The sequence below is a fragment of the Setaria italica genome, chromosome II, assembly GCF_000263155.2.
Source record: "Setaria italica strain Yugu1 chromosome II, Setaria_italica_v2.0, whole genome shotgun sequence".
Lineage (NCBI taxonomy): Eukaryota > Viridiplantae > Streptophyta > Magnoliopsida > Poales > Poaceae > Setaria > Setaria italica.
In genome coordinates, this window is record NC_028451.1 from 3141217 (window position 1) to 3164667 (window position 23451).

Consider the following 23451-nt stretch of genomic DNA (forward strand, 5'->3'; position numbering starts at 1 on the left):
TGTGTGATCTTCGGTTGTTGTCGAAGTGTGTTCCTATTCGAAAAAAGTATAGTACAGTCGGTAGCGGATGCGGTCCCTTAGAGGGGCTCCATCTTCTTCCTCCTCCGTCCCTCCCTACTCTTCTTCTTCCTTGTTCCTATAAATCATGGAGGGGCTTAGGGGGGCTCCATTATCCAAGCGGCGGTAGGGGGCTTGAGCCCCGCCCGCCCCACCGCCAGATCCGCTTTTGAGTATGAGTACAGTAACAGTTATGCATGTACATCTACAGCATACGCGTATGGATCACGAACTTGCATTATTGGATGTGGTGACAGTTGAACTTCACTGGTTCTCTAAAAAAACCAATTGAACTTCACTGGCATTTCATCGTTTTTTCATAGAGATTTTTAACTAATCAACCTTCATCGTACAGATTTTTAGTAGGATTAAAATCAGGGTAGAACGAAGTTGAATTGAAATTAGGTTTAGAGTTGTAGGGCAAAATGGGGGTAGAATGAATGAAAGAGGCGTGTAAAGTTATGGCAAAAATAATTTTACTGAACCTAGGCTTTCATCCATTGAGGGCAATACCCTATTCGCGGCATGACACATGGCGTAATGAATAACCATAAAAGTAATGGACAAATTGGTGGAAGATATATGCGAGGAGAAACAAAGAAACGAATACCAAGTGACACCATGAATAGCCCTCAAATACATGAGGCTGGATCTCCTAGTGTTATCTCGTAGCACGAGGAACAAGGGAGTTGACCTTTTTAGTAATCCTTGAACAAGGTGAAACCGTCTCACCTAGAAACAGCAGTACGTACTAATCATAGTAGTAACGGCATGTTCATTTAGAAACCGTCTCCTAGTGTGTAGTTCATGCATTTCACAACTGCCGATAAATTTACGTTCCCCCCGTTGTAACGGCATGTTCATTTAGACACGTGCCAACAATTTCTCTCGTTGCGTAGGTCCTTGCAAATTTCTCTTCCACTCTCTCGGCTGACGCTGTTCATCACCGTAGCGCGCGCGACTGAAAGCTCGAGCGTCGCAGAGGCCATATTTTTCAGATTTATTAGGGAATGACTAGATAACGTTCGGGTGGTTTTCGTTGGGTGGTGCCAGCCGATTTTCATAACATAGCACATAGCAATGCTTGGGGGCCAAAACGGAATGTTGTGGGTAACAAATGCAGTCAAAAAATGATGCGCGGGACAAAGAGAAAAAATCGACTGAAAAAAAAATCAAAAGACAGCGGACAAGAAAAAGCTCAGGATCGATAATACATGCGTGAATGCAGGAGCAACTTCAAAAGACTGCTAATCTTACCCCTAATACCTTCTTTAGGAAAAAAAGAGAAAAAAAAGAACTTCAATAGTCCACCTAAAACTCCCTCAAAAGATTGGCGACGCGAAAAAACAACCCTCGCCCTGCATATTTTCGCGACGGCGGGTCTTCCCCAATCCGCACCCCCCTTCCGCGCACGTTTTTTTCCCAGACCTTCTCCACCCCTCGCCCCGCCGCACACCAGAGCAGCCGGACCTTCCTGCACGACCCCTTCCCACGCGCGCAGCGGCGGCGGCGGGGCGAGTGGCAGCAGCGCCGGTGGGGCGAGGGGCGGCGGGGCGAGCAGCGGGGCGGCGGGGTGAGGGGCTGCGACGCCGGTGGGGCGACCGGTGGGGCGAGGGGCGGAACCTGACGTCACCACGGCAGAGTCGTCCAAGCCCAAGGTGCATGGCTGCTCCATCTGCGGGCTCGAGTTTGCCATCGGCCAGGCGCTCGGTGGCCACATGCGCCACTACCGCGCCACCGAGGCGGACGGTGGCAGCAACAACGGCCTCGGGCTAAGCCTCAGCCTCGGCGGCAGGCTCGGATAGAAAGATGGCGGCAGGAAGGCGGTGCCGGCGGCTGAGGTTGTGCTGACCAAGTGCCTGGAGTGCTCCGAGAGGGGAAGGAAGGTGCCTGGTGTCATGGGCCGGGAGGTGGGCAGACTAATTAAATTGGCCCAATTATGATGGCGTGGTCTTTTTTTTAAAATTATTGGGGTTAGTTTTTAGTGTTTAGCTATGGGCTAATATGTTTTTTGGGAATTTTTTTTTAACATAGCTCCCAATACCTCATTTTGGGGAAGAATTTTTTGGAAAACTCTTGAAGTTGCTAGAAGGGCATCAACTTGCGGGCCAATAAAAATAAATAAAAGAGAAAGTCTGTAACAAAAACTGATAACAAAACAAAATATTAGATCCACTAATTCCGCCAATCTTAGATGGATCTAAAATAGCATAACACGAAGAAGAACGACACTCGAACGCACTAAAATCAAATGAGAATAATAAAAACAATACAGAATAATTAAATAACACACAGAATAAGAAAAATATTAACTGATAACAAAACAACATATTAAATCCACTGATTCCACCGATCTTAGATAGATCTAAAATGACTTAACACAAGAAGAACGACAGCCGAACATACATAACAAGGAAAACATTAAGACTTCACACTAAAATCAATTGAGAATATAAAAATAAAGAATAATAAAATAAATCATATATAGGATAGTTCCATTTCTAATTACCAGATAATTATATTCGCTAGATTTTGCCCATATCATACCCTAAGACACATCCGCACATCATCGGATTTGGATTATCTCTATTCTCATGAATATCCAAATCACTTTCTCATATACGCAAAGTTTAGATTCGGATAGGATATTTGGCAAAAGAAAAGGATTTGGATAAGATATAGAAATTGTCAATACGACTTTTGCTCTACGAACAAATCAGCGTGCAATTTTTCCTTCATGCGCCAATGGGCCGTATCTGCCTCCATTGCCGTGTGAATGCTGGCTGTTTGGTGGAACGGGTTGAAAATTTCATGCAGGCTAGCTGTAAGCTGCTCATGGACCGAGCGTCAGGCGTGTAGCAGCACACTAGCGGGCCGGCAGCAGCCCAGCTTCCCCTGCTGGTCCGTGGCAAGCAGCCAGAGCCCAGACCAACACATACAACGAAAATCCGATTGATAAAGGAAAACGAAAATTACTCGAGTGATGGTTAGGAATTCAAAAGGAAAAGGTCCTTTTCACCTCCCTGAAGTATGGGCCCCTTGATTCGAAAACTGTCCGTTTTGACACCTCGGTCTTCGAAAACCAGACAGGTAACCTCCTGAACCCAATTCCACCTCTCAATTCCACCTTAATTTTGTCCAATGTGGCATCACGTCACCCATCCATGATGGCAACTCTTTCATGGATCCACATATAAGCTTCCGTCATCTTCCCCTACCCTCCTCTCTCTACCTTCTCATCGCCTCATCAAAGTTCCCTTAAATTCCACCAGCTACCATAGCCAGGGTAGAGGTCGTGCTCTATGGCGCCTTAGCAATCCCATCTGCAACGCTTCCTTGCTCATGGAGCAGACTGAGCTATGCTCCTCACCTAGGAGGATACCGTCCTTCTTGTCGCGAAAGCCGAGCAGCTCCGCTCCTTCGACTCCACCCTACCTAAACCTTCAGTGTGTGGAAGAGGCCAACCTAGACGATGCAAGCATTGGCGATAACTTCAATTTGGAAGAAGGCAGCAACGACATCTAAAAAGTTGAGCCTCACAGTTTCGGTGCCAAATTGGATCCAATTCAACGGGCAATTCGATTTGATTTGGCAATGCAATTGGATTTTTCTCATCATTTTAGCACCACACAACATTGGCTGACGGGAAAGAAATCGCCGCCGTATACACGGGCGCTCCGGTGCCCGTACGCACGGGTTTTGCGTTGCCCATGCCGCTCCCTAGGCTCGCCCACAGCCCACAGGCCCATCCCAGGCTGCTCCCTTTTGAGCGGCAGGGGTAGCCTCGCCGTTTTAGCCGGAGGGGAAGGGAAGGTGGAGGAGAAAAAAGGAATGGCAGGTGGATCCCGCAAGTAAGTGAGAAAGGAGAAGAAAATAACAGGTAGACCCATAACAAATCGGATTGCGACACGGTGATGACATGTCGCCGGCTAGGACAAAACCGGAGTGAAATCCGGTCAGGGAGGTCGCGTATCCGGTTTTGCGAACTTGAGGAGGCAGAACGGATGGTTTTCTTGTCCGGGGTGAAAACGTGGACTAGGCCCATTGTCCAAGAATTCAAAATCCGACGGGAGGCGGGCTGCAACTCTACACGACCCAGCTTCATCTGGCCCAAAAGGTTCACCACTGGCCCAAACACGAACGGCCTCGGCACGCAACGGGCCCAACCTGCCGTCAATAGGCCCCGCACAAGGCACACCTCACCATCTCCTCCATCCAGTTTCCCCTTTCTCCACCGCCAACCCCTCCCCAGTTCCCCACTCGCCGTCGCGACGTCGCCCCGGCGGCCACCCGAACGCCGTCGCTGTCACCACTCCAGGTACTTGCCACCGCATCACCCACTCACAGGATTGGTACTTTATGCGTTTATTTTGCCCCCGTTTTGTCCGATTCCTGGATGCTTCTGGACCATAGGTTGGTGCCACTCGATTCTTGGACTTTCTCCCTAAACCAGGGATAAGATCGCACTATTTGTTTTTGTTGGCTTGCTAGATTGCCCGGTAGATACACCCATTCTAGTACCATTAATAGATCTTCGCCATTGCCTGAGGCGGAGGGAGAGCCAAGAAATGCTTTAGGGTTACTTAGGGGAGGAGGGGGAGTGTGCCGATGGCTGACGAGCAATTGGCGCCGCCGGTGGTGGTGGCGATGAAGGGCCACCCGGGGTCCGGCAAGTCCACGGCGGCGCGGGCCATCGCCGCCGCGCTCCGCTGCCCGCTCCTGGATAAGGACGATGTCAGGGACTGCACGCTAGCCCTCGAGACCGTGGCTGCCTCCGGCGCGCTCAACGAGCTCTCCTACGCTGTGCTGTGGCGTGTGGCTGAGCGGCAGGTCCAGCTTGGCCTGTCTGTTGTCATCGACTCCCCGCTGTCACACCGTGCCCACCTTGACGCCTTGACACGCCTACCCGGTGCGGTTGTGGTCATTGTGGAATGCCACCCTGGTGATAAGGAGGAGTGGCGTCGGAGGCTGGAGAAGCGGGGGGCAGCAGTTGCCAATGGTGGTGGCGGTGATGGATGGCATAAGCCGAAGACGTGGGCGGATCTGCAAAGGCTTGTGGAAGGGTACCAAGGTTGCACGGATTATGAAATTGGCGATGTGCCGAGGATCGTGGTGGACACAACTGATCCGACAGTTGATGCGGAGGCCATTGCTGCAAAGGTTGTGGGTTTCATTAGGTCTCATCTTGCTTGTGGGCAATAGTTTTGCTGACCCTTTGATGTTGCCAACCATTTTGTGTGAGAAAGTATTCACCTGTTTGCTATTACAAGCAAAATGTACAGTGAGTCAGTGAGTTAGGCATTAGATCGATTTTCATAGCAAAATGCTGATATGTTGTACTGTAAGAGTGTGTTCGAAGTTCTTCTGGTTTCATTTTTATTCTTCTTGGCCCATCTTCCATTGTACAGATCATTTAAAGTTGCATCAATTTGTAGGAGTTGGGGTTGGAGGAGATGCGTTTCTGAAATATCACCATAGGCTGATCATTTTTTATTCCATCTTCTTCCACGGGTTGGGGAGTTTCTTTCTGGATCTGCTCCTCCTTTCTTTTGGGTGGTGGTACGTACACATGAGGCGCCTCCTTTGGTTCCTCCTGCTGGCAGTGAAAATCTGGAACCAATTTGGCTACCAGTTCATCCACCTCCCTTCGGATCCTCTCCCATGGTTTGGGTTCTCCAGTTACGTCCTCCTCCAGTCTGCCAGGGTCTCGAGGAAAATTGGCTCTGAATACCAGATCTTAGGGACTTAGAGAGGGGGGCAGCCATAGGCGCAGGAAAGAGGGCTGAGAGAGAGAGAACGGTGGCTACTGTTCACGCGTGAACAGTAATGCGAGGAGGCAGGGAAGGTGGAAGGATAAATCCCTAATTACTTCTTAATTCTCAAATTACAATATCTCCTCATATATATAGGGGAGATGACATGACTCCTAAGTAACCTAATAGATTGATTCTTTATAGATAGAATTCAATCTGATTACAAAAAAGTCCTATGACCAAGGGGCCTGAGTGGTCCCACCCTTTCTATTCCTAACCTGCCACTAACTTGTCCCTTCTCTTCCTGTAGTATGTCTTGCCGACCATAACAACAGCATTACTGGATTTTGCAGCCCTTGATATATTCCTTCTATTTCATAAATTACCTCCTCTGTCTCTTGATCTTTGGCTTTAAAAGTACCAAATCAGATCCCAGTCAGTCTAATCTTATTCAGATGCTTCACTGACTAATTTGTGACTTCCACTCATGCATTCATAATTTTCCAGTGGCTGCTTGTCTACTTTTTTCTGCTCTGATTTCATCAGACCTCAGTTGTTCTGGTTCCAGTTGTAGAACTTGCTCCTTTCTAGCACTGAGGTCACTATTGACCTAATGCCCTATTGACTCATGGGTCTGATGAAATCTGTTTTTGCAACAGCACTCTGTTTTGGTGTCAAGATCTGTAGAGGAAGCATTTCTCCCAAAGAAAAGAGGCCAGAGGTTTGTTGTTTACTTCTTTATTGTCTAAATAAGTTCATTATAGTAGGCTTGCAATGTTGCAAGGGTCCAAGTCACTGATTCTAAAAGGGGAATATGTTCTCTGCAATAGAATATAGTTACCTCAATTATAGTGATTCTAGCAATTCCATTCTGGTGTAACTTGCTGGGATGCCATGCTATTCCATTACTTCAAAGTCTACCCATCCCTTTTTTTTTTCTGTTCAGTTCCATAATGCTTTGACATCATGATGTGAAAATAAAAGGTCAGAACAGTAAAATGCCGTTCTTCGTTCTTTGCATCTGAACAAATGAAACATGCTGAGTGGCATAGCTAATTTTTGAAGTAAGACTGTAAACAAGTCGTTGATTCCTGACACGTAGAAAGCAACAATGTGTTGGGCAATATTTGTGTTAGTAAGTAGTAACTAAGTCTTACCTAGTTACCTATATTAGTTGTTTCTGTATGAAGTTTCCTTTCTTTCTTCCGCTGTAGAATATTAATCACATTCTTGTTCTTGTTTGTGGACACATGCCTGATAAAATCACTCTGTTTTTCTCAGTGCTAGATGGCATCTGCTGGTCTAAAACCAGGGGTGCCTGTTATTCTGGGGGAACTAGAACCATCCTCAGAGATGTTCAAGCAAGGAGCATCCCTTCGAGTCACAGGAATGTATGTGTTAGAGCTTCCTTTTACTTATGGACAACCTATGTTTCAGCTATCTTGAGCCTCTTGCTTTTCTTCAGTCTTCAGTCATACGATGTGGACTCTGCAATTGCTGTCATTCAAGATGGGAGCGTGAGCTTGAAGATTGACACCCAAAATCTGAGGGACATCAGTTTTCGTACAAATTCAGCATACCATTTCATTGGCGAACTGCTGATCCGTGCAGATAATGAGGTACATAGCTCTCCTACCTTTTCAAGCCTTGATCGGCCTGTTTGAACTAGCAGAATAACAAGGCTACACCAAGTTTTATTTGTTTACAACCCTCTGCAGGCAATTCTGCAAGCGCGCATAGGAAGGAATGTTGATGGCCTCGACCTGAACCTTTACCAGCAGTCTCTGCTTATCCGGCGGAAACATGAAGCCAAGCTACGGAGCTCCAGGAGAGCATGATCTGTTGCTGGGGAATCAGGCACATGCTCTTTGCAGTTCAATTCCTTTGTTTGGCCGCGATGGAATGACATTTGTACATGAGAACAGAACTGGACCATCTAGAGGATTTGATATGAGAATTGATCAATTTGGAGTTCCTGCATATGATTTCAGGGACCTCACATATCCGTTTCTGGCTGTTCAGGGGTCTGGCATTTCTCTTGCACCTTAAAGGGCTGCGTTGACATGTATGGGATATCTGGTTGCGATGATCTGATTTTGGAACGAGACATTTTCATTCTCAGTTATTCTGCTGGAGGCAGGTGGAACTTGGCCGCAGAATGCCAGTGTTTTATTTGTGAATCTGAGTCTATTGGACCATGTTTAACATGAAGGTTGAGTGATGCTTTGTGTGGGTGGAACATATATTTTTCTTTGCTTCTCTGCTAAAGAATGTAGTTATCTTAGTTCCTGGGACCTTAGCAATTCCAGGCTGCCCTAGTTTACTGGGGACCAAAGCTTACATTACTACATGTTCCTTTTTCCTGTTCAGTTCCATGATGCTGTGGCATCATGATGTGAAAGCAATGTATTGATGAGTCCTGAGAGAGAAAAGATATATAGTTCTGTGTGCTCGTTGAACCATGTTTCGCATGATAGGAGAATGATGCTCTGTGAAAGCCTTTTGCGAAATCGGAAGGCTTCAACCAAAGTGCAACAGAAAGTGAAAGTGTGCACAAAAAGAATGACCCATGGACTAATTTTCGTCCTGGTTTCTGTTTTATGAAAAAAAGGTAATTAACATAACGTAATCAACAAAAAGAATGAAACAAATCAAAAGCGAAAGGAAAAAAAAGGCTCTAATGCTATATACATAATGTCGCTCTCCAGTATAAACAGTTCCTCATCCACTCATTTCTCCTCTTCCCCGGTTCTCACAGCCATATACCCTGCTCTGCATCTGCCAATTACTCTTCGCGGCTCGTGACTACTGCCTCCTAATTGACAGGCCAAAACAAAATTTCTTCGTCCATCCGTGACGAGCCAGACAGAAGCGGAATGAGATGTAACAACATTCATCCGTGATCCGTCCGTGGTTTATTGGCAGCTAGCGAACCGTGACCGCCGGACGAAGACGCCCATGAACTGGCAAGCCCCTTCCAACAACTTCCCTGCATTGGTAACAACAAGATTGTTAGAAACAAAGATAGCGATAGCAAGGAGATGCCAATAAGCTGCAAGGCAGAATGATCCGCAAAAGCTAGGTGCTGCCATAGAAGTAGTTTTGATCCCGTGGATATTCGCCGGCAAGGCGAGCGAGCGCAAGCTTCTCTAGGCCCAATTATCATTCCGTGGCCCAAATTTGCATAGCGAGGACCGGGGCCAGCCTGCAGTTGAGCGTACACCAGGCCCGCCCGTCCTCGTCCTCGCGTCGTCACGAGGTGACCTTGGTACCCGCGCCGCATTCCCCCGTCCGGCCGTCACACTGGCATGGCGTCGTGGGGGCCAGCTCACTGTCCGCTGCGCCATCAACGTCGCCGGCCCGCAGGGGGAGCCAGCTCACCCCTCGCTGTCCCACAAGTCGCCGCCTCCACGCGGTTTCGGTCGCCCCCGGTAACAAAAATTAATTACACTCCACGGCACCCGCGCCAGCCCGCATTTACTCACCCCCCGTTCCACTCGCTCGTCCTCCCACCAAAGGGAATGCCGTGCCTCCGCCTGCCCTACATGTGGGCCCGCCCCTCGTCCTGCCCCTCCCGTGCCACAGCTAGCCAGATTAACGGCGGGGTTAATCTTAATTAACTGCGCCGCTGGTGCTAGTGGTGGCTGGAGTACTTTGCTAGTGATTTTATTCTAATTTAACGCCCCCAAATGCTGCTGGGGATCTGATTCCTTGCTGGGTGCTCGGCCCTCGCTTCGATTCCCGGCCATGGCGTGCGGCGACGGCGACCCGCCACCGATACACCCTTTTTTTCACCGCCATTTACACTAAATCGCTAAATTTACGGCGTCGAATCTGGTGTTGAGTAAACCAAGACGAAATGTGGGTTGATTTGTAAGTGTACTGACCTCGCCGGAGCTTGGGCTTGGCGGTGGCGCCGGTGACGGCGGGCGCCCTCCTTGCGGGCTTGGCGGCGGCGGCGGCGGCGGGGGACTTCCCTCCATCCTCGACCGGCGGGAACAGCACCGCGTCGATGCCCTGCACGGAGATCCTGCCGTCGGTGTATATGTCCGGGTCGAAGAGGTACGCGCTGCCCTCGCCGGCGCCGAACTTGACGGAGCCGTCGGCCTCGCGCGCGGTCACCTTGTGCGGCAGCCGGAGCGTGTCGTACCGGACCTTCCCGAACCGCCGCACCGCGTTGTACATGCTCTCCTCCGTCTGGTACTCGGGCACCATGTGGTAGTAGAGGATGTCCTCCGGCGACCCCGGCTCGGAGAGCTGGTCCGTGGTGAGGCGCGCCATGGCCTCATCGTTGGGCGCGAGCACGGTGAGCACGTACCCCTCGGAGACGAGGCGGCCCATCTCGGTGGCGAGGGAGGTGAGGTTGACGAGGATGTCGGCGAGCTCGTTGTACCCGCCGTACAGGAGGAGGGTCTGGATGAAGTCCTTCACCTGGCTGTGCCCGTCGAAGTGGTGCTTCCCGGACCCGGGCCCCGGGGCCGGCGCCGGCGCGATGGAGGGGCCGGGAGCCATCGCGTCCCAGACGGGGAGGATGGGAGTAGCGCCGAGCGGGACGGGAGGGGCGGGCTTCTTCAGGCGGTGCGTGCGCGGGTCGACTTCAGGGGCGCCGGTCGGGAGCACGGCGGAGATGGCCGCCAGGCTGCGCCGCCGGTTGAAGGCTTCCTGGACTGAGCGCGGGACCAGGAGCCGCTCGATGCCGTGAATCACGCCGTCCGGGCGCACCACCGCGTCCGGGTGCGTCACCGCCGCGCCGCCGACACGCACCGCGCCGTCGGGAGCGGTGGCGAGCTCCAGCGGCTCGCCGGCGAGCGTCTGGTGGGACTGGGAGGAGGAGGAGGAGAGCTTGTGGACGCGGGATGGGAGGACGTGGAAGAGGAGGAGGGACTGGAGGGCGCGCAGGTTGCGGGGCTCGAGGAGGAAGCGGTGGAACTCCGGGTCGAGGTCCCGCTCGAGGGCCTCGTTGCGGGGCGCGAAGATGGTGACGTTGCCCCGGCCGACGGCGTCCTCGAGCGCCTGCAGGAGCAGGGCCTTCTCCACCAGCTCCGCCAGCTCCGTGTAGCGCGAGTCCAGCAGCGCCACCAGCACCGAGTTGGAGCTCACCCCCGTGCTGCCGCTGCTGCTGCCTCCCCCGCCGCTAGACGCCGCCGCGGCGGCGCCGGTGGCGGCCGAAGGGGGCGGCAATGCGGGCTTCTGCGGCTGCTGCTGGGGCTGCTCCGCTGCCAATGCCGCCGCGGCGAGGGAGAAGAGTAATAGGAGGAGGAGCGGTAGGGCGCGGCGGCCCATGGCGGCGGCGGCGGGGGTGGTGTGGATTGGGCGCGTCGGTGATGCGTGGATTGTTGAGAGAGAGAGAGGGGCGAGTCAAGTGAGGACGAAGACTGAGAGGAGGTGGGGCTATATGCGAAGGGAGGACGCGTGGGAGGGAGGCCGGTACAGGCTGGCAGGTGGGGCCGGGGGGCGAGGCCGTCGGTGCGCGGATGCACTGCACGCCTCGTGAGAGCTACACGTTTCCCACCTCTCTGTGCATTTTCTAATTATTCTTTCGAGAAAAATAATCATTTTTCCCTTGTCGTTTTTTATAGGACAGCAGATAGGTTGGTGATGAGGTTTGCGTGTGATGTACTAGGCTGGCTTGCGTCGGGGCTTTCCGCTAGGGCGCGCGCCGAGCAAGCGAGGTGGAGCTTTTCTGCGCTTTTGGCTTGTGCCCTTTTTGACCTTGCCTTTTCTTTTTTTTGTTTTCTCCTTTTCTTTTCTTTTAACTGTAACTGTAGTGTAGCCAATTGACCACGGGCAGGTTTACGCAGCTGTACGAACCTACAGGGAGGAGATGTCAAAAGGTGGAGGAAGAAAAAGTTAGGATTGGTAGCTGAATTGCTCTCTTCTGTTTTTTTTTTTTTTTTGCGATTAGAGTTGCTTTGTTTGGAATCTATAGAGATTAGAGAGATGTTATTCTGCAACCGTCTAGAAGCAACACTCGTATGAGTCTGTGCATTTGTGTAAACACGACTGCTAGCATTGTTCTCAACAACTGCTAGCATTCGTTTTGGGACAGTGATAACTAACTAGGTGAAGGCCACCAAAGAGAAGAGGTCTCATTTCCGTTGCAGGTGAAAACGACGACGCATGTGTTAAGTTGGGCGTCCATGCATTCGCTCCCAACCCATCTGCCAGGCTGAGACGGTGATTATCAGCGAACTAATAATGGTTGGACGATCCCAGATTAGTCAAAGCTCGCTCCGACGAACGGCGCCGCGCGTCCACACGCGCATCACATGATGAGCCAGCCGGAGCCCATCGTCCTACAACCGCCACCATTTGCTTTCGGCTGTGCCGCGGGACTACACGTCTACACGTACGGCCGCTGCAAGGTGGAATGCAGCTCCGGAAGTGGTTCGTACTTTTTTTTTTAAGAACAGGGGCGTACTTCTACTGATTATATATTAAATAAAAAAACAAAAGAGGATTACAGTGTCTGGTCAAAGCCAACAGCAAAAAGGACAAAACAACCTAAGAGAAGGAAACGAAAGGAAATAGGAGCAAACAGAAAATTACGGAGAAAGCAACCAAGCAGACATGGAGGGAATCAGAGAGCGTTTGGCCTTATGGAGAACTACGAGAAAGAATTCTTCCATGAATTTCCTTTTGCAGTTGTCAACCCTTAGTGCGATGCTATGAAAGGTCCAGTCATTCGTTACTGACCAAATGCTTCAGGTCATCCGGATAATAATTTTCATGAAAAAGAGGACTTGCAACCTGTTCCTGATAAGGCTGCAGGAGGGCCTTGTGGTTATAACTGAAACTCCAATGGTTGCCCAACATACTTTGGTAAAATTACATCTCATAAATAAATGGGAGGCGGTCTCAAGCTTCTAGAGTGAAAGAACTGGATTTTCGTTTATGAGAATCCGACTCCTTGTGATCTTATGATAGTCCTTGGATCAGTAGCTATCACGTACACAACTTATTTCAGAGTGTGTACACCTAGACCCATCTCGGAGTGAGACAGCCGGAGATCAGCCGACTGAACAACACCCTAGCAGACAAAGAACCTAGTAGTTACGATACCACCCCACATCCGGGCTCGGATGCGGTCCCCCACAGAAGACCACCCCGGGAACTGTGAAGCACTCCTACCGTGGCCAGTCGGGGGCAAAAGCAAATCAGGGGGCAAAAGGTAAGCACCACTCCCCCTACACTGATACTCTATCCTACAGTAGGTATGGTACCATACTTGTAAGTCTCGGCTCGGGCCTAAACCCATAGTTGGCGAGTGGTGTGCACGTTTAACATATTCCCATGAACAAGTTGATCCTCTAGGTTTCAGACCAGTGCGAGCTCCTAACTTTCAAACGCGTCTCCACAACGTGGTCCACAACTACACCCATAACAGGTATCGCCACCAACTCCTATGCTCCTCAACTATGAACTCGCAATAGGTACAAAATAGGGAACGCCCGAGAGCGGACCCCAAGCCCCTAATCCAAAGGTTAGGTTGTGTAAAGCTCACCCCTACCAAGTCCCCCAAACACCTTCTCCTGTCGGTTTTATCCCACTCACGCTAAGAATCCTAATCACTATATCCTATACACATGCAAGCATCGCATAGCGTATACACACGCGTATATGGTATAGTAGTTGGACAATCAAGGTATAAGGCTGTGCAAGGTTCATCTCATCATGCGAGAAATAAAGTGCTAGCATACTAATTAAGCAATGCCTAATGGGTATTCAAGTCGAAATGGGTGTGAATCTAAGTAGTCTTCCTCCTCGTAGTAGTCCTCGTACGGCTCCAGCTTCGGGTTCAGCTTCGAGTCTCCGGTAGCTCCTATTTACGCAATTACCATAATTATCGGGGGTCTAATTGCAAAGAAAACCTAAAAGAGATCCAAGTGTCGATGTTTAGACCCGGCAACCTACCAAGGGGGTGCCCGAGTTAGTGTTTTGGTTAGTGGGGCTCGTCGAGATTAGGAACTCGAAGGTAAACGCAGACACACAATTTAGACAGGTTCGGGCCGTTAATTGCGTAATATCCTACGTCCTATGTGTTGGTTGGATCGAATTGCTTTGGAGTGGGTCTCTGCCTCGCCTTATATTGTTGGGGGTAGGGTTACATGTCGGTTGGTTACAAGAATACTAGTTAGATACGACTAGAGGAGTTCTACTCTTATTACAATGAGTACTTTCCTAATCCTCGACTAGTTCCTGTCTTTCTACTGCACTATGGTCTCCATGTCAGATGCATCTCGGTGTCCAGCCCCATATTTAGGACTGTCCAAACTTTCTGGTGGACCCATAAATATATGTACGATAAGCTCCTGAGTACTTTTTAGTCAAATACAGCAGTTCCGAGTACTTTTGTAGACTTCACTGACTAGTTTTGGTACTCTTCGAGTACCTCATCATCGCCAATGATACACACCACTACAAAAACTGACTATATATATATCACTTTACCTAGGATCGACATATTTTTAAGATCGGTAAAGTTATCATAGTTGTTATAGTGTTGATGAACACGGCACGTCGCACGTATCACTGGAATAATAATTAGCTGAACATACGAGTAATAATGTTAAGAGGGGTAATTAAATCATGTGGAGAAGTTCTACCATAAAAATCACAACCGTATTGTTATGATGCTCCGTTCATATTTTTTTATAGGTTTCTTGTATCTCCGAGACACACCTTCGCTCCGTTCGTTCACACATAAGCGATGTTTTAGAAAGCGTGACTCTCTAACCACTAGGATCTTCATAAATAAGTATTGTTTGTTACAATATATGTGTAACTATTGTAAAACTAATAATACCCCAACTTATCAACACACAAACAATAATACGACGAAGTAGCAGAAAAACAAAAGACAATTAATGCATGCTACTGGAGTATACGCAAGCTCAATTTGTGGTAATAGGAAACTCGCAAGTTGGAGTTCTCGGTCTTCATTTCATCAGCTTGCGTTGTTGCTGGCAAAGAAAAATTTCAATGTCGGTGCACGCGCTTTGCAAGTTTGCATCGTGATCTGCAAACAGGCGGCAGCCATGTGGTCCAGTGCCTTCTCAATCATTCAGACACACCTTGTTTTCCATGACCACTATTATTCATCACTAATAAGCTAGATGTTTACATGCAAGATTTTCATGTGTTATTTAATTTCTTCAATCAAATCGAGTCGTGCACATGGCGCAATTCGCCCACTCGGACTACTGTATCTCTGAATCTCTCCCCTTTGCACGTGTTGATAGACCATTCGCAACATGGATATATAATAATGCGGTACTACTCCGTTCCAAAATACAGGTTATTTTAACTGTTCTACGTACCGGGAAGGCTTAAAATCAAGTTTCTCTTTGAATTCACCTGCGACGTGTCAACGGAAGCGAGCCCATACTTTATTAAGAATGTTTATGAGGTTTTTTATTAATCTCTTGATTTCCTCAAAAAGTTCATGATATAGACCGCGCTTCGATCAACCACGATAACGTGGAGTATCCAGTGGAAGTTGTACATATATGCATAGCCAAAGCTAGTTAGTCTTATATTTAACTGCTAGCTTGAAAAAGAAAAGAGATGGGACCTTAATGCTATTCAAACACTCAAACGTACTTTCCTTCTCTTCCTTGCTGAGAGTGTAACTGGCAGGATGCAAGTAATGTCCATCATCTCTCTTTTTCGGATGTAGGTCATCTCATTGTTTCATACATTTCAGGTCTCGACGTGCTTCAATTGTATCCTTTGCCTTTCCATATGTACCCAGGAAGCTAAGCACGTTCACGCAAAGATTTTTCATCAGGTGCATCACATCGATTGCATTACGGACCTCAAGGACTTCCCAATAAGATAACTCCCAAAATATAGATTTTTTCTTCCACATGGGTGCATGTCTGTCCTCATCGTTTGGAATAGGTTGGCTACCAGAGCCCTTGCCAAACACTACCCTCACATCCTTTATCATAGAAAATACATATTTACCATTATGGTGAACGGGCTTAGTACGTTTTTCTTCCTCCCCTTCAAAATGCTTTCCTTTCTTTCTTAACGGGTGCTTAGTAGGAAGAAATTGACGATGGCCCGTATACACGACCTTTCTACATTATTTCAAATACATGCTGCAAGTATTATCTAAACAGTGCGTATAAGCTCGATATCCCTTATTTGTTTATCCGGATAGATTATCAAGCACCGGTCAATCATTGATGGTTATGAACAACAATGCTCGTAGATTAAAAGTCTCCTTTTTGTGCTCATCCCACACACGTACACCTTCTTTCTTCCATAACATTAAAAGTTCATCCACCAACGGTCTTAGTGTTGTTGCCAGGTTATTTTGGGCCTTGGATAATTACCAGCATCATAATGAACTTCCGTTTCATGCACATCTAGAACAGAAGGTTGAACATACGTAAGGTCACAATCCAAGTGCTATGACCACTACTGAACTCACTGAATGGATTGAATCCATCTATACTTAAACCAAACCATATATTCCTTGCATCATTTTCAAACTTAGGAAATTCTCTGTGAACTGTTTTCCACTAGGACTCATCAGCGGGGTGTCTGATCCTTTCATCTTGCTTACATTCTTCTTTGGCCAACACATCAATTTTGCATGCGCCTTGTTTCTAAACAAATGCTTCAAGCGTGGTACTACAGGGAAATAGCACATTATCTTCGGAGGAACTTTCTTCTTGTTGGCCTGCCCCTCAACATCATCGGGATCATCTCGCCTGATTTTATAACGCAGCGTTTCGCACATAGGATAAGCCTCTAATTTCTCGTATTCCTCACCACGATAGAGGATACAGTCATTAGGACATGCATGTATCTTTGTACCTCCAAACCCAGAGGGCAAACAACCTTTTTCATTAACTCATCAAAACCCTCTGTCAAAAACTCCATTTTTTTGCCTTCCATTGCAGCATTTCCAGTATGGTACCCAACTTTTTGTGCCCCTGTTTGCAATATGGGTACAACAATTTCTTATGATCATCTAACATACGCTCGAACTTCTTTGACTTCTTCATATTCTCGCAGTCTTCTTTTGCATCTCGCAACACCTGACCTAGATCATCGGTAGGACCTTCTTCTGCAACCATCTCTTCTTTAGCCTCGCCCATTGCAGCATCTGCAAAGGCATCTCCTTGAGTCCAATCAGAAATGTAGTTACCATCTTCTTCATCATCATCATCTTCCATCATAAATCCTATTTCCCCGTGTTTGGTCCAAATAAAATAGTTAGGCATGAATCCCGAATTGTATATGTGGGCGGGAATATTCTTTCTGGATGAGTAATCCTTCTCACTTTTGCAAATTCGGCATGGGCAACAAATGAAATCAGATGGCGGCTTATTGGACTCTGCCAGATCGAGAAAACCACGCAAGCTATTAATATACTCCATGGAGCGTTTGTCCGCGCTGTACATCCATTGCCGACCCATCTACAAAGTATTACCGAACCAAAGATATTCTAATCATCCAAAGAATTATACATGAAAAATAACAAACATGATACAAATACCATTAAACTCAAATGTTGCTAAAAGTTTAGATAGAAATACATAAATTCAAATTTCAAACCCAAACAACATGATACACTACGATAAACTCAAATGTTGCTGAAATTTTAGATAGAAATACACAAATTTAAATTTCAGACCCAAACAACATGACAGACTACGACAAACCATCCTTTGATTACTATCTAGGAGGACTTTAAGCATCCTTGAGCGGTGAAGACGAAGGTTTCACTAACCTAGCTTCATCATGTGGTTTATTTGTGCCTCCTATGACGGTAGTACTCAGTGGACCTGAAACCCCTAGGACTGGCGGTGGAGTATAACGACCACCGAGGTTCCTAACCCGCCGCAACAGCATCTTCATGATATCTTTGCAAATAACGAAGCATTGCTCTCTCCCACGTGCTCATTTTCTTCGGCTTATCATGAGGGCCAACTATAGTTTTCCCCTTGCTGCAGAAGAACGACGATCGCCCCCACCATCACCACTACCTCCAGCAGCAGTAGCCATCTCTATACCATAATTTATTTAGCTCATATTTGCAAATGACTAAACTATGAACAAATTATATTTTTCCCCACAATTTATTTAGCTCAAACATAACATATAAATGAAAAATTTCTCCATTGTATCTTATTCTAAAAAGACTAATTATATACCTCTATTTCATCTTATTATCTCTATGTACCATAATTTATGTCGCTCATATTTGAAAATAACTAAAATATGAACAAATTATATTTTTCCCCATAATTTATTTAGCTCATATTTGTAAAGGACTAAACTATAAAATTATTCCTCTAACCTCGTATCAATTTTTTTGACTAATACGAATCATAGCATCCAAAAAATTATAGCTTATTCTAAAAATCACAAATATGAGCTCTAAATAACATATGCATATAAATGAAAATTTTCTCCATTATACCTTATTCTAAAAATCACAAATTACTCTAGATCTAAAGCATAAAAACTTAGTATACTAACCGTGTATCAAGGGAGGATGAAGTTTCTAACCTATAGAACACTTGAATGAGTGAAATCCCCACGAAATGGTCAAAAATCTGGCAGCATCTCCCCTATTTCACCATGAATGGATGAAGCCCAAGCTGGAGGAAATGGCTCGGGTAGGAGGAAGAAGACACTTGATTTATAGGAGGGAAGTCAGTACCAGTTGGACAACCGGTACTAAAGGTCACCCATTAGTACCGGGTGGAGGCTCCACCCCGTACTAAAGGACCCCCAGGCACATTAGTACCGGGTGGAGGCTCCACCCGATATTAATGGGTGACCTTTAGTACTGGTTAAAGTCCCCAACCGGTACTAAAGGTGATCATGGGGGGCTAATGAGGAACTAACTGTTAGACCCGGTACTAATGCTCTAACCAGTACTAAAGGGGATCACGGTGGGCTAATAAGAAATTAGCTGTTAGATCTGGTACCAATGCTTGTTAGATCTGGTACCAATGCTTATATTAGTACCGGGTAAAAAACCAATATTAAGGGTTAGAATGAATGCTCAGATTTCGTGTAGTGATACTTCATGTCAGAAGCAAACTTCGAAAACAGCTCGTGTGGCTGCTGCGAAGTGCGAATGGTGGGTCGTGTGTGGACGTGCCCACAGATCACCCGCGGTTCTCGATCCAACTGGATCATCACGTCCCCTGCGCAGTACCATCTGCAGATTCTCCACGTCGATTAAACAGGGGCACATGAGCATTTCGTTACTGCGTGGTTGCATGCTGGCGATCTAACAATAAGTGCAAATCTTTGACCAGTTGCGGGTCATTACCGCAGATACTCCCTTACTCTCACGAGTCACAAGGTGCGAGTTATGGTTGCTACTCCATTTATTTCAAAAATATATGGCGTGGTTTGACTTTACATGGTCTCAAAAATGTCACATTTAACCTATGATTTCTCTTATAATATGTCGTTTGTGCCAACAAAAATTTACCTTCTAATGTAATCACTTTCGGTAGCATAAACTTTTAATATTTTTGGACTAATGTTTGTGATAGACTAATCTGTATTTTGTATTCTAGAACAGGGGGACTACTACCACTTTACCTTTTCTAACTATGGTTACACCACTGCACACACATCCTATACTATCAATAGGAACCCTTTCAAAAGGAAAGAAAGAAAATGTTTTGATTTTGAGATTTCACCTATAATGTACTCTGCTGGGGGAAAAAACAACCTCCTACTCGATTTTATTGAAAATCCACCTCTCTCTCTCTCTCTCAAATTCCCTAGCTCCTCGTTTATTTCAGTCAAGAAGGTAGTCGATCTGGTCCAACTAACATATGTCTTGGTTCTTTTTCCATAGGCCTGAACCCATAATGGGCCACAAAGCCCACTTCAAGTTGGAGTTATGACAGGAGCACAGTAACAACTAACATCGAGTTAGCATCAAAATCATAAAAGATTTTTTTCGCGGGAAAAATCATAGAGAAGGATTTCACACAGGTAGGAAGCTTTTTTTCTGGTATAAAGCTCTAGCATCTGCAATAAGCCCCTACACGTAATAATAACCATTATAAAAGAAGAATAAAGAGAGACAAATGAATGAAACTCTAAGCAACATAGAATCTTGAACAAAACAACATACAGCACAAAACCACCTAACATTTAACATAGGATAATACTAATGGTGATATTCATCATCCTCGTCACGGTTGATGAAGACGGATGAGAAAGGAAGATTTGCGGAGCTTGATTGGTCTCCATCAATGTGATTGGAATGATAAGTAGTTTTTTTAGGGATGTTTAGTTCCACAGACTAAAATTTAGTCCCTAAACATTCGATGTTTAGGTACTAATTAGAAAAGTATTAAATATAGACTAATTACAAAACTAATTGCACAGATTGAGACTAATTCACGAGACAAATCTATTAAGCCTAATTAATTGAATTTTGCTACCGCAGGTAAGAAGCCAGTCTGAACAATTATATTGATATGTGAGGTTGTTACATGTAAATACATGTTTTTTTTAAGGAAGAGTGAAGAGAAGCTAGCTTAATTTACATCGTTTCTAAAAGACATGCTCCACAACAGTAAAGAGGCCTTGGCGGCTGGATGCTTGATTCAATGCTTCCACAACAGTAAATATGCCTCCTTTGTGCCTATCTTACTTTGTAAAAAGCTAACAAACTCAAAAACATCATGCTTTGGCCGTCATCCTCCTTAGCTCCTCACCATATCTCTCTAGTTCTCCCCCACATCTTCTTTAGGAGTACTCCATTCCTAAATTTCCATCAAATTCTAGCAAAAATCTATTTCACAATGAATTTGTTGACCAGTCAAACAACTGAATCTCAGTCTGAATTATTTGAAATTTCTGAAATTCACCCAATTCGGTGGCATCCAAAATCTTTTGCATTTCGAATAACAGAATCTGACTATAGGAGTTAATAAGAAATAAGTATAGCACAAGAATTGGCACTCTCAAACAAGTTGCACTTCCACTCGCAAAATTTTATTGAGTAAAAAACGGAAAGTGCACAGTTAGGAATTTCATCCAAAAGGTTGAGAGCAAAGAATGCTGCAAGGAATTAACACACAGGGCCGAAATCAAGAATTGTAAAAATCAGAAGACACTAGTACCTGGAGAAAAGATCAATAGTACAAGTACGCCGTCAAATCTGAAGACTGGCCGTCGTCGCCACCATCCGTACCCTGCTGCTGCGACGCTTGAGCATGCGGCTGGCCCAACGGCGGCAGAGATGAACCCATTTGGAGCCCAAGCACCCTCGCCGTCTGCCCCTGTAGCGACTGTTCGACGAGGAATGGCGCGGCCTCGCTCAGCCCCGGCGGCCGGAACGCCGCCGTCGCGCCGGAGTCCCTCCCGTGCTCAGCGTCCGCGTAGGCCGCGACATGCTGCACCACCGTCGTCGTGTTCGGCTCCCCGACGACTCCCACCGCGTCGGCCAGCTGCTGCTCCTGCAACAGCTGTTGCACCAACGGCTGGTGCCCCAGCGAGACGCCGAGCTCTGTCTCGGAGTACTGCGCCATGGGCGCCGCGGAGGCCTGCAGCAACATCGCCATCTCCTGCTGCCTGGCCTGCTGCACGATCAATTCCTTCTCTCTGGCGAGCTCCGCCGCGGCGGCAAACTGCTGCATGATCGTTTCCTGCTCTCCCGCGAGCTCTGCGGTGGCGATCTGCGGCATGATACGCTGCTCCATGGCGACCTTCGCCGCGGCGGCTAGCTGCTGCACGATCTCCTGGGGTGGCTCGTGCCCAAGTGTGCCGAGCTCCGTCATCTGCTGGCGCATGTCCTGGTGGCCGTGCACCAGCGTGACGTCAAGCTCCGCGTCGACGTCGTACTGCGCGGCGAGGTTGCCGTACTGAGGCGCGCCCGCGGCGAGCAGCTGCATCATCATGTCCTGCTCCGCAGCCGCCTCCGCCTCCGCCTCGGCGATCTGCTGCGCCAGCGTCGCCATCGAGTCCTGGCCGCTCGCCACCTCCGCCGCGGGGGCTGCCTGCTGATGGGGCGGCTTCTGGAGCCGCGGCGTGACGTGGAGACCCATCGACGCATAGTGCGCCGCCGCAGGGTGGTGGTGCTGCTGCGCCGCGGCGTATCGCCGTCTCATGGTGTCCAGCTCCTTGGCGAGCGCCTCCGCGGCAGCCCACTGCTCCCCGTCCAGGAAGCCGGTCCCCGCTCCGGCGAGCTGCGTCGCTGCAGACTCGTGGTGCTGCGGCGCGGCGGCCGGGGCCTGCCCCGATGCCATTGCCTCCTCCCTCGCTGCCTCTGCCGCGGCCGTCGACGACTGCTTGTCCTCCAATACCTTCTGCTGCAGGTGCCCGATTCCCGGGATGCTCGGCTCCGTCCCGGCGTGCGGCGCGGCGAGGTGGTGGCGCTGATCCACGGCCGCGGCCGGTGGCGTCAACATCGCCCGTTCACTCGCAGCCACAGCAGCGGGCGCCGGCTCCTCTGTCTCCGCCATCTGCTGGCGCGGGTACCCGTTCCCTTCCGTGGAGTCCAGCTCCGTCCCGGCCTCGGCCTGCGTCATCACCATTGTCTGCTCGCTCGACGACTCCCCTTTGGCGGCGGCGGCGGCAGCCGTGTTCTCCGTCTCCGCCACCTGCTCGTTCGTGTTCCGGCCCCCGGCGGCGTGCTTCTCCGCTTGGCGCTGCTGCCGCCACCACTCGAGGTCCGCGGCGTTCCGCACGGCCAGCAACTCGGCGTCCCGCTCCCTGGCGTGCGCCAGCGCGCGCTCGGCCTGCGCGCTCGCCTCCACCCTCGCCGCCGGCTCCGCTGCCGCGACGTCGACCGGCTCGGCCGCGGCCCCGGCGCCGAGCTCCCCGGCGATCTCCTCCCGCACGGCGTCGACCTGCTCCCGCGCCTTCTCGTTGAGCATCTGGAGGACGGCGACGTAGGAGACGCAGCCGAGCGCCGGGTCCCGCACGCGCGCCCGGGCCTCCTCGACGAGCGTCTCCGCCGCGCGGTGCCGGTCCGAGGGGAGGGACACGTCCTCCAGCATCCGGGCGACGTTGCTGGCGCCGAAGACACGGTGCACGGCCGCGAACCGGGACGTGTCGTCGCCCTCGGCCGGGAAGTAGGGCGCGAACACGCAGCCCGGCACGCACCGGCGGCGGAGCGTCCTGCACCCCGCGCACGTGGTCTGCACCGGCTGCGCCTCCGCCTCGTCTTCCTCCGACATCTCCGACGAGCTCGAGTAAGGGAAGGAGGGGATAGATGGTCGGGATTACAGGAGGCCGCGATAGTTACGTTTATGGTTAGTAGTTTAAACAGGGGCACGGTTTTGTAACGTAGAAGGACTGACTGCAGAGAGTAAGCAGTTGGTTACATGAGTTTGGTTCAGTCTCTTAAAGATCGATGGGAGAGAATCAAAGAGAGAGAGAGCTTAGAGATATGGAAGGAGATAATTACGGGGATTATACTTCGCTAATGAATCGTGTTGACTCCTGATGTGCAATCAATATAATTATAAGGTCAGTCCCAACCCAAAGTATCGATAGATAGTGTCCATACTCAGTAAGACATTACGTGTAGACACTGTGACACCCAACGCCGGCGTCGGGAGATCAAGGACGGCGGGAGTGCGTGGCGTGCCAGCAATCCCGTCGGAGCAGGTGCGAGCCAAAGTGCGTGTTCGCG

General features: G+C 48.8%; 4 protein-coding genes across 6 annotated transcripts; 2 read left to right on the forward strand and 2 right to left on the reverse strand.

The window, feature by feature from the left end:
• Positions 1–4265: 4265 nt before the first annotated feature.
• LOC101774916 (CST complex subunit TEN1) lies at positions 4266–8246 on the forward strand. 3 transcript variants are annotated; one of them, XM_022824161.1, is made up of 6 exons: positions 4266–4375; positions 6470–6531; positions 7092–7201; positions 7276–7429; positions 7529–7667; positions 7833–8246. In XM_022824161.1, the coding sequence occupies exons 3-5, from the start codon at positions 7098–7100 to the stop codon at positions 7646–7648; spliced, it is 378 nt and encodes a 125-aa protein (XP_022679896.1). In that variant the 5' UTR covers positions 4266–4375; positions 6470–6531; positions 7092–7097; the 3' UTR covers positions 7649–7667; positions 7833–8246. The 3 variants fall into 3 exon arrangements, with proteins under 3 accessions (XP_022679896.1, XP_004955499.1, XP_022679897.1); XM_004955442.2 differs by having other exon boundaries at positions 7529–8160; XM_022824162.1 differs by lacking the exon at positions 4266–4375 and adding an exon at positions 5096–5217 and having other exon boundaries at positions 7529–8160.
• Positions 4478–5524, forward strand: LOC101774524. Its single transcript, XM_004955441.3, has one exon. It carries the CDS (start codon positions 4666–4668, stop codon positions 5257–5259), a length of 594 nt encoding a protein of 197 aa, XP_004955498.1. The 5' UTR covers positions 4478–4665; the 3' UTR covers positions 5260–5524.
• A 106-nt stretch (positions 8247–8352) lies between the features above and the next one.
• LOC101775325 (fasciclin-like arabinogalactan protein 15) lies at positions 8353–11183 on the reverse strand. Its single transcript, XM_004955443.2, has 2 exons — positions 9698–11183; positions 8353–8799 (listed from the first exon to the last, which is right to left on the reverse strand). Exons 1-2 carry the CDS (start codon positions 11091–11093, stop codon positions 8726–8728), a joined length of 1470 nt encoding a protein of 489 aa, XP_004955500.1. The 5' UTR covers positions 11094–11183; the 3' UTR covers positions 8353–8725.
• A 9208-nt stretch (positions 11184–20391) lies between these two features.
• On the reverse strand, positions 20392–23073 carry LOC111256464. Its single transcript, XM_022824646.1, has one exon. It carries the CDS (start codon positions 22991–22993, stop codon positions 20948–20950), a length of 2046 nt encoding a protein of 681 aa, XP_022680381.1. The 5' UTR covers positions 22994–23073; the 3' UTR covers positions 20392–20947.
• Positions 23074–23451: the final 378 nt, after the last annotated feature.

What these genes read in the sequence shown, in the direction of transcription:
- LOC111256464 (XM_022824646.1), bottom strand. Translation starts at nt 22,993, where the DNA reads ATGTCGGAGGAAGACGAGGCGGAGGCGCAGCCGGTGCAGACCACGTGC.
- LOC101774524 (XM_004955441.3), top strand. Translation starts at nt 4,666, where the DNA reads ATGGCTGACGAGCAATTGGCGCCGCCGGTGGTGGTGGCGATGAAGGGC.
- LOC101775325 (XM_004955443.2), bottom strand. Translation starts at nt 11,093, where the DNA reads ATGGGCCGCCGCGCCCTACCGCTCCTCCTCCTATTACTCTTCTCCCTC. An exon ending in CAAGCCCAAGCTCCGGCGAG is followed by an intron (nt 8,800 to 9,697) that starts GTCAGTACACTT and finishes TTACCAATGCAG; the next exon opens with GGAAGTTGTTGGAAGGGGCT.
- LOC101774916 (XM_022824161.1), top strand. Translation starts at nt 7,098, where the DNA reads ATGGCATCTGCTGGTCTAAAACCAGGGGTGCCTGTTATTCTGGGGGAA. An exon ending in TCCCTTCGAGTCACAGGAAT is followed by an intron (nt 7,202 to 7,275) that starts GTATGTGTTAGA and finishes GCTTTTCTTCAG; the next exon opens with TCTTCAGTCATACGATGTGG. An exon ending in TGATCCGTGCAGATAATGAG is followed by an intron (nt 7,430 to 7,528) that starts GTACATAGCTCT and finishes AACCCTCTGCAG; the next exon opens with GCAATTCTGCAAGCGCGCAT.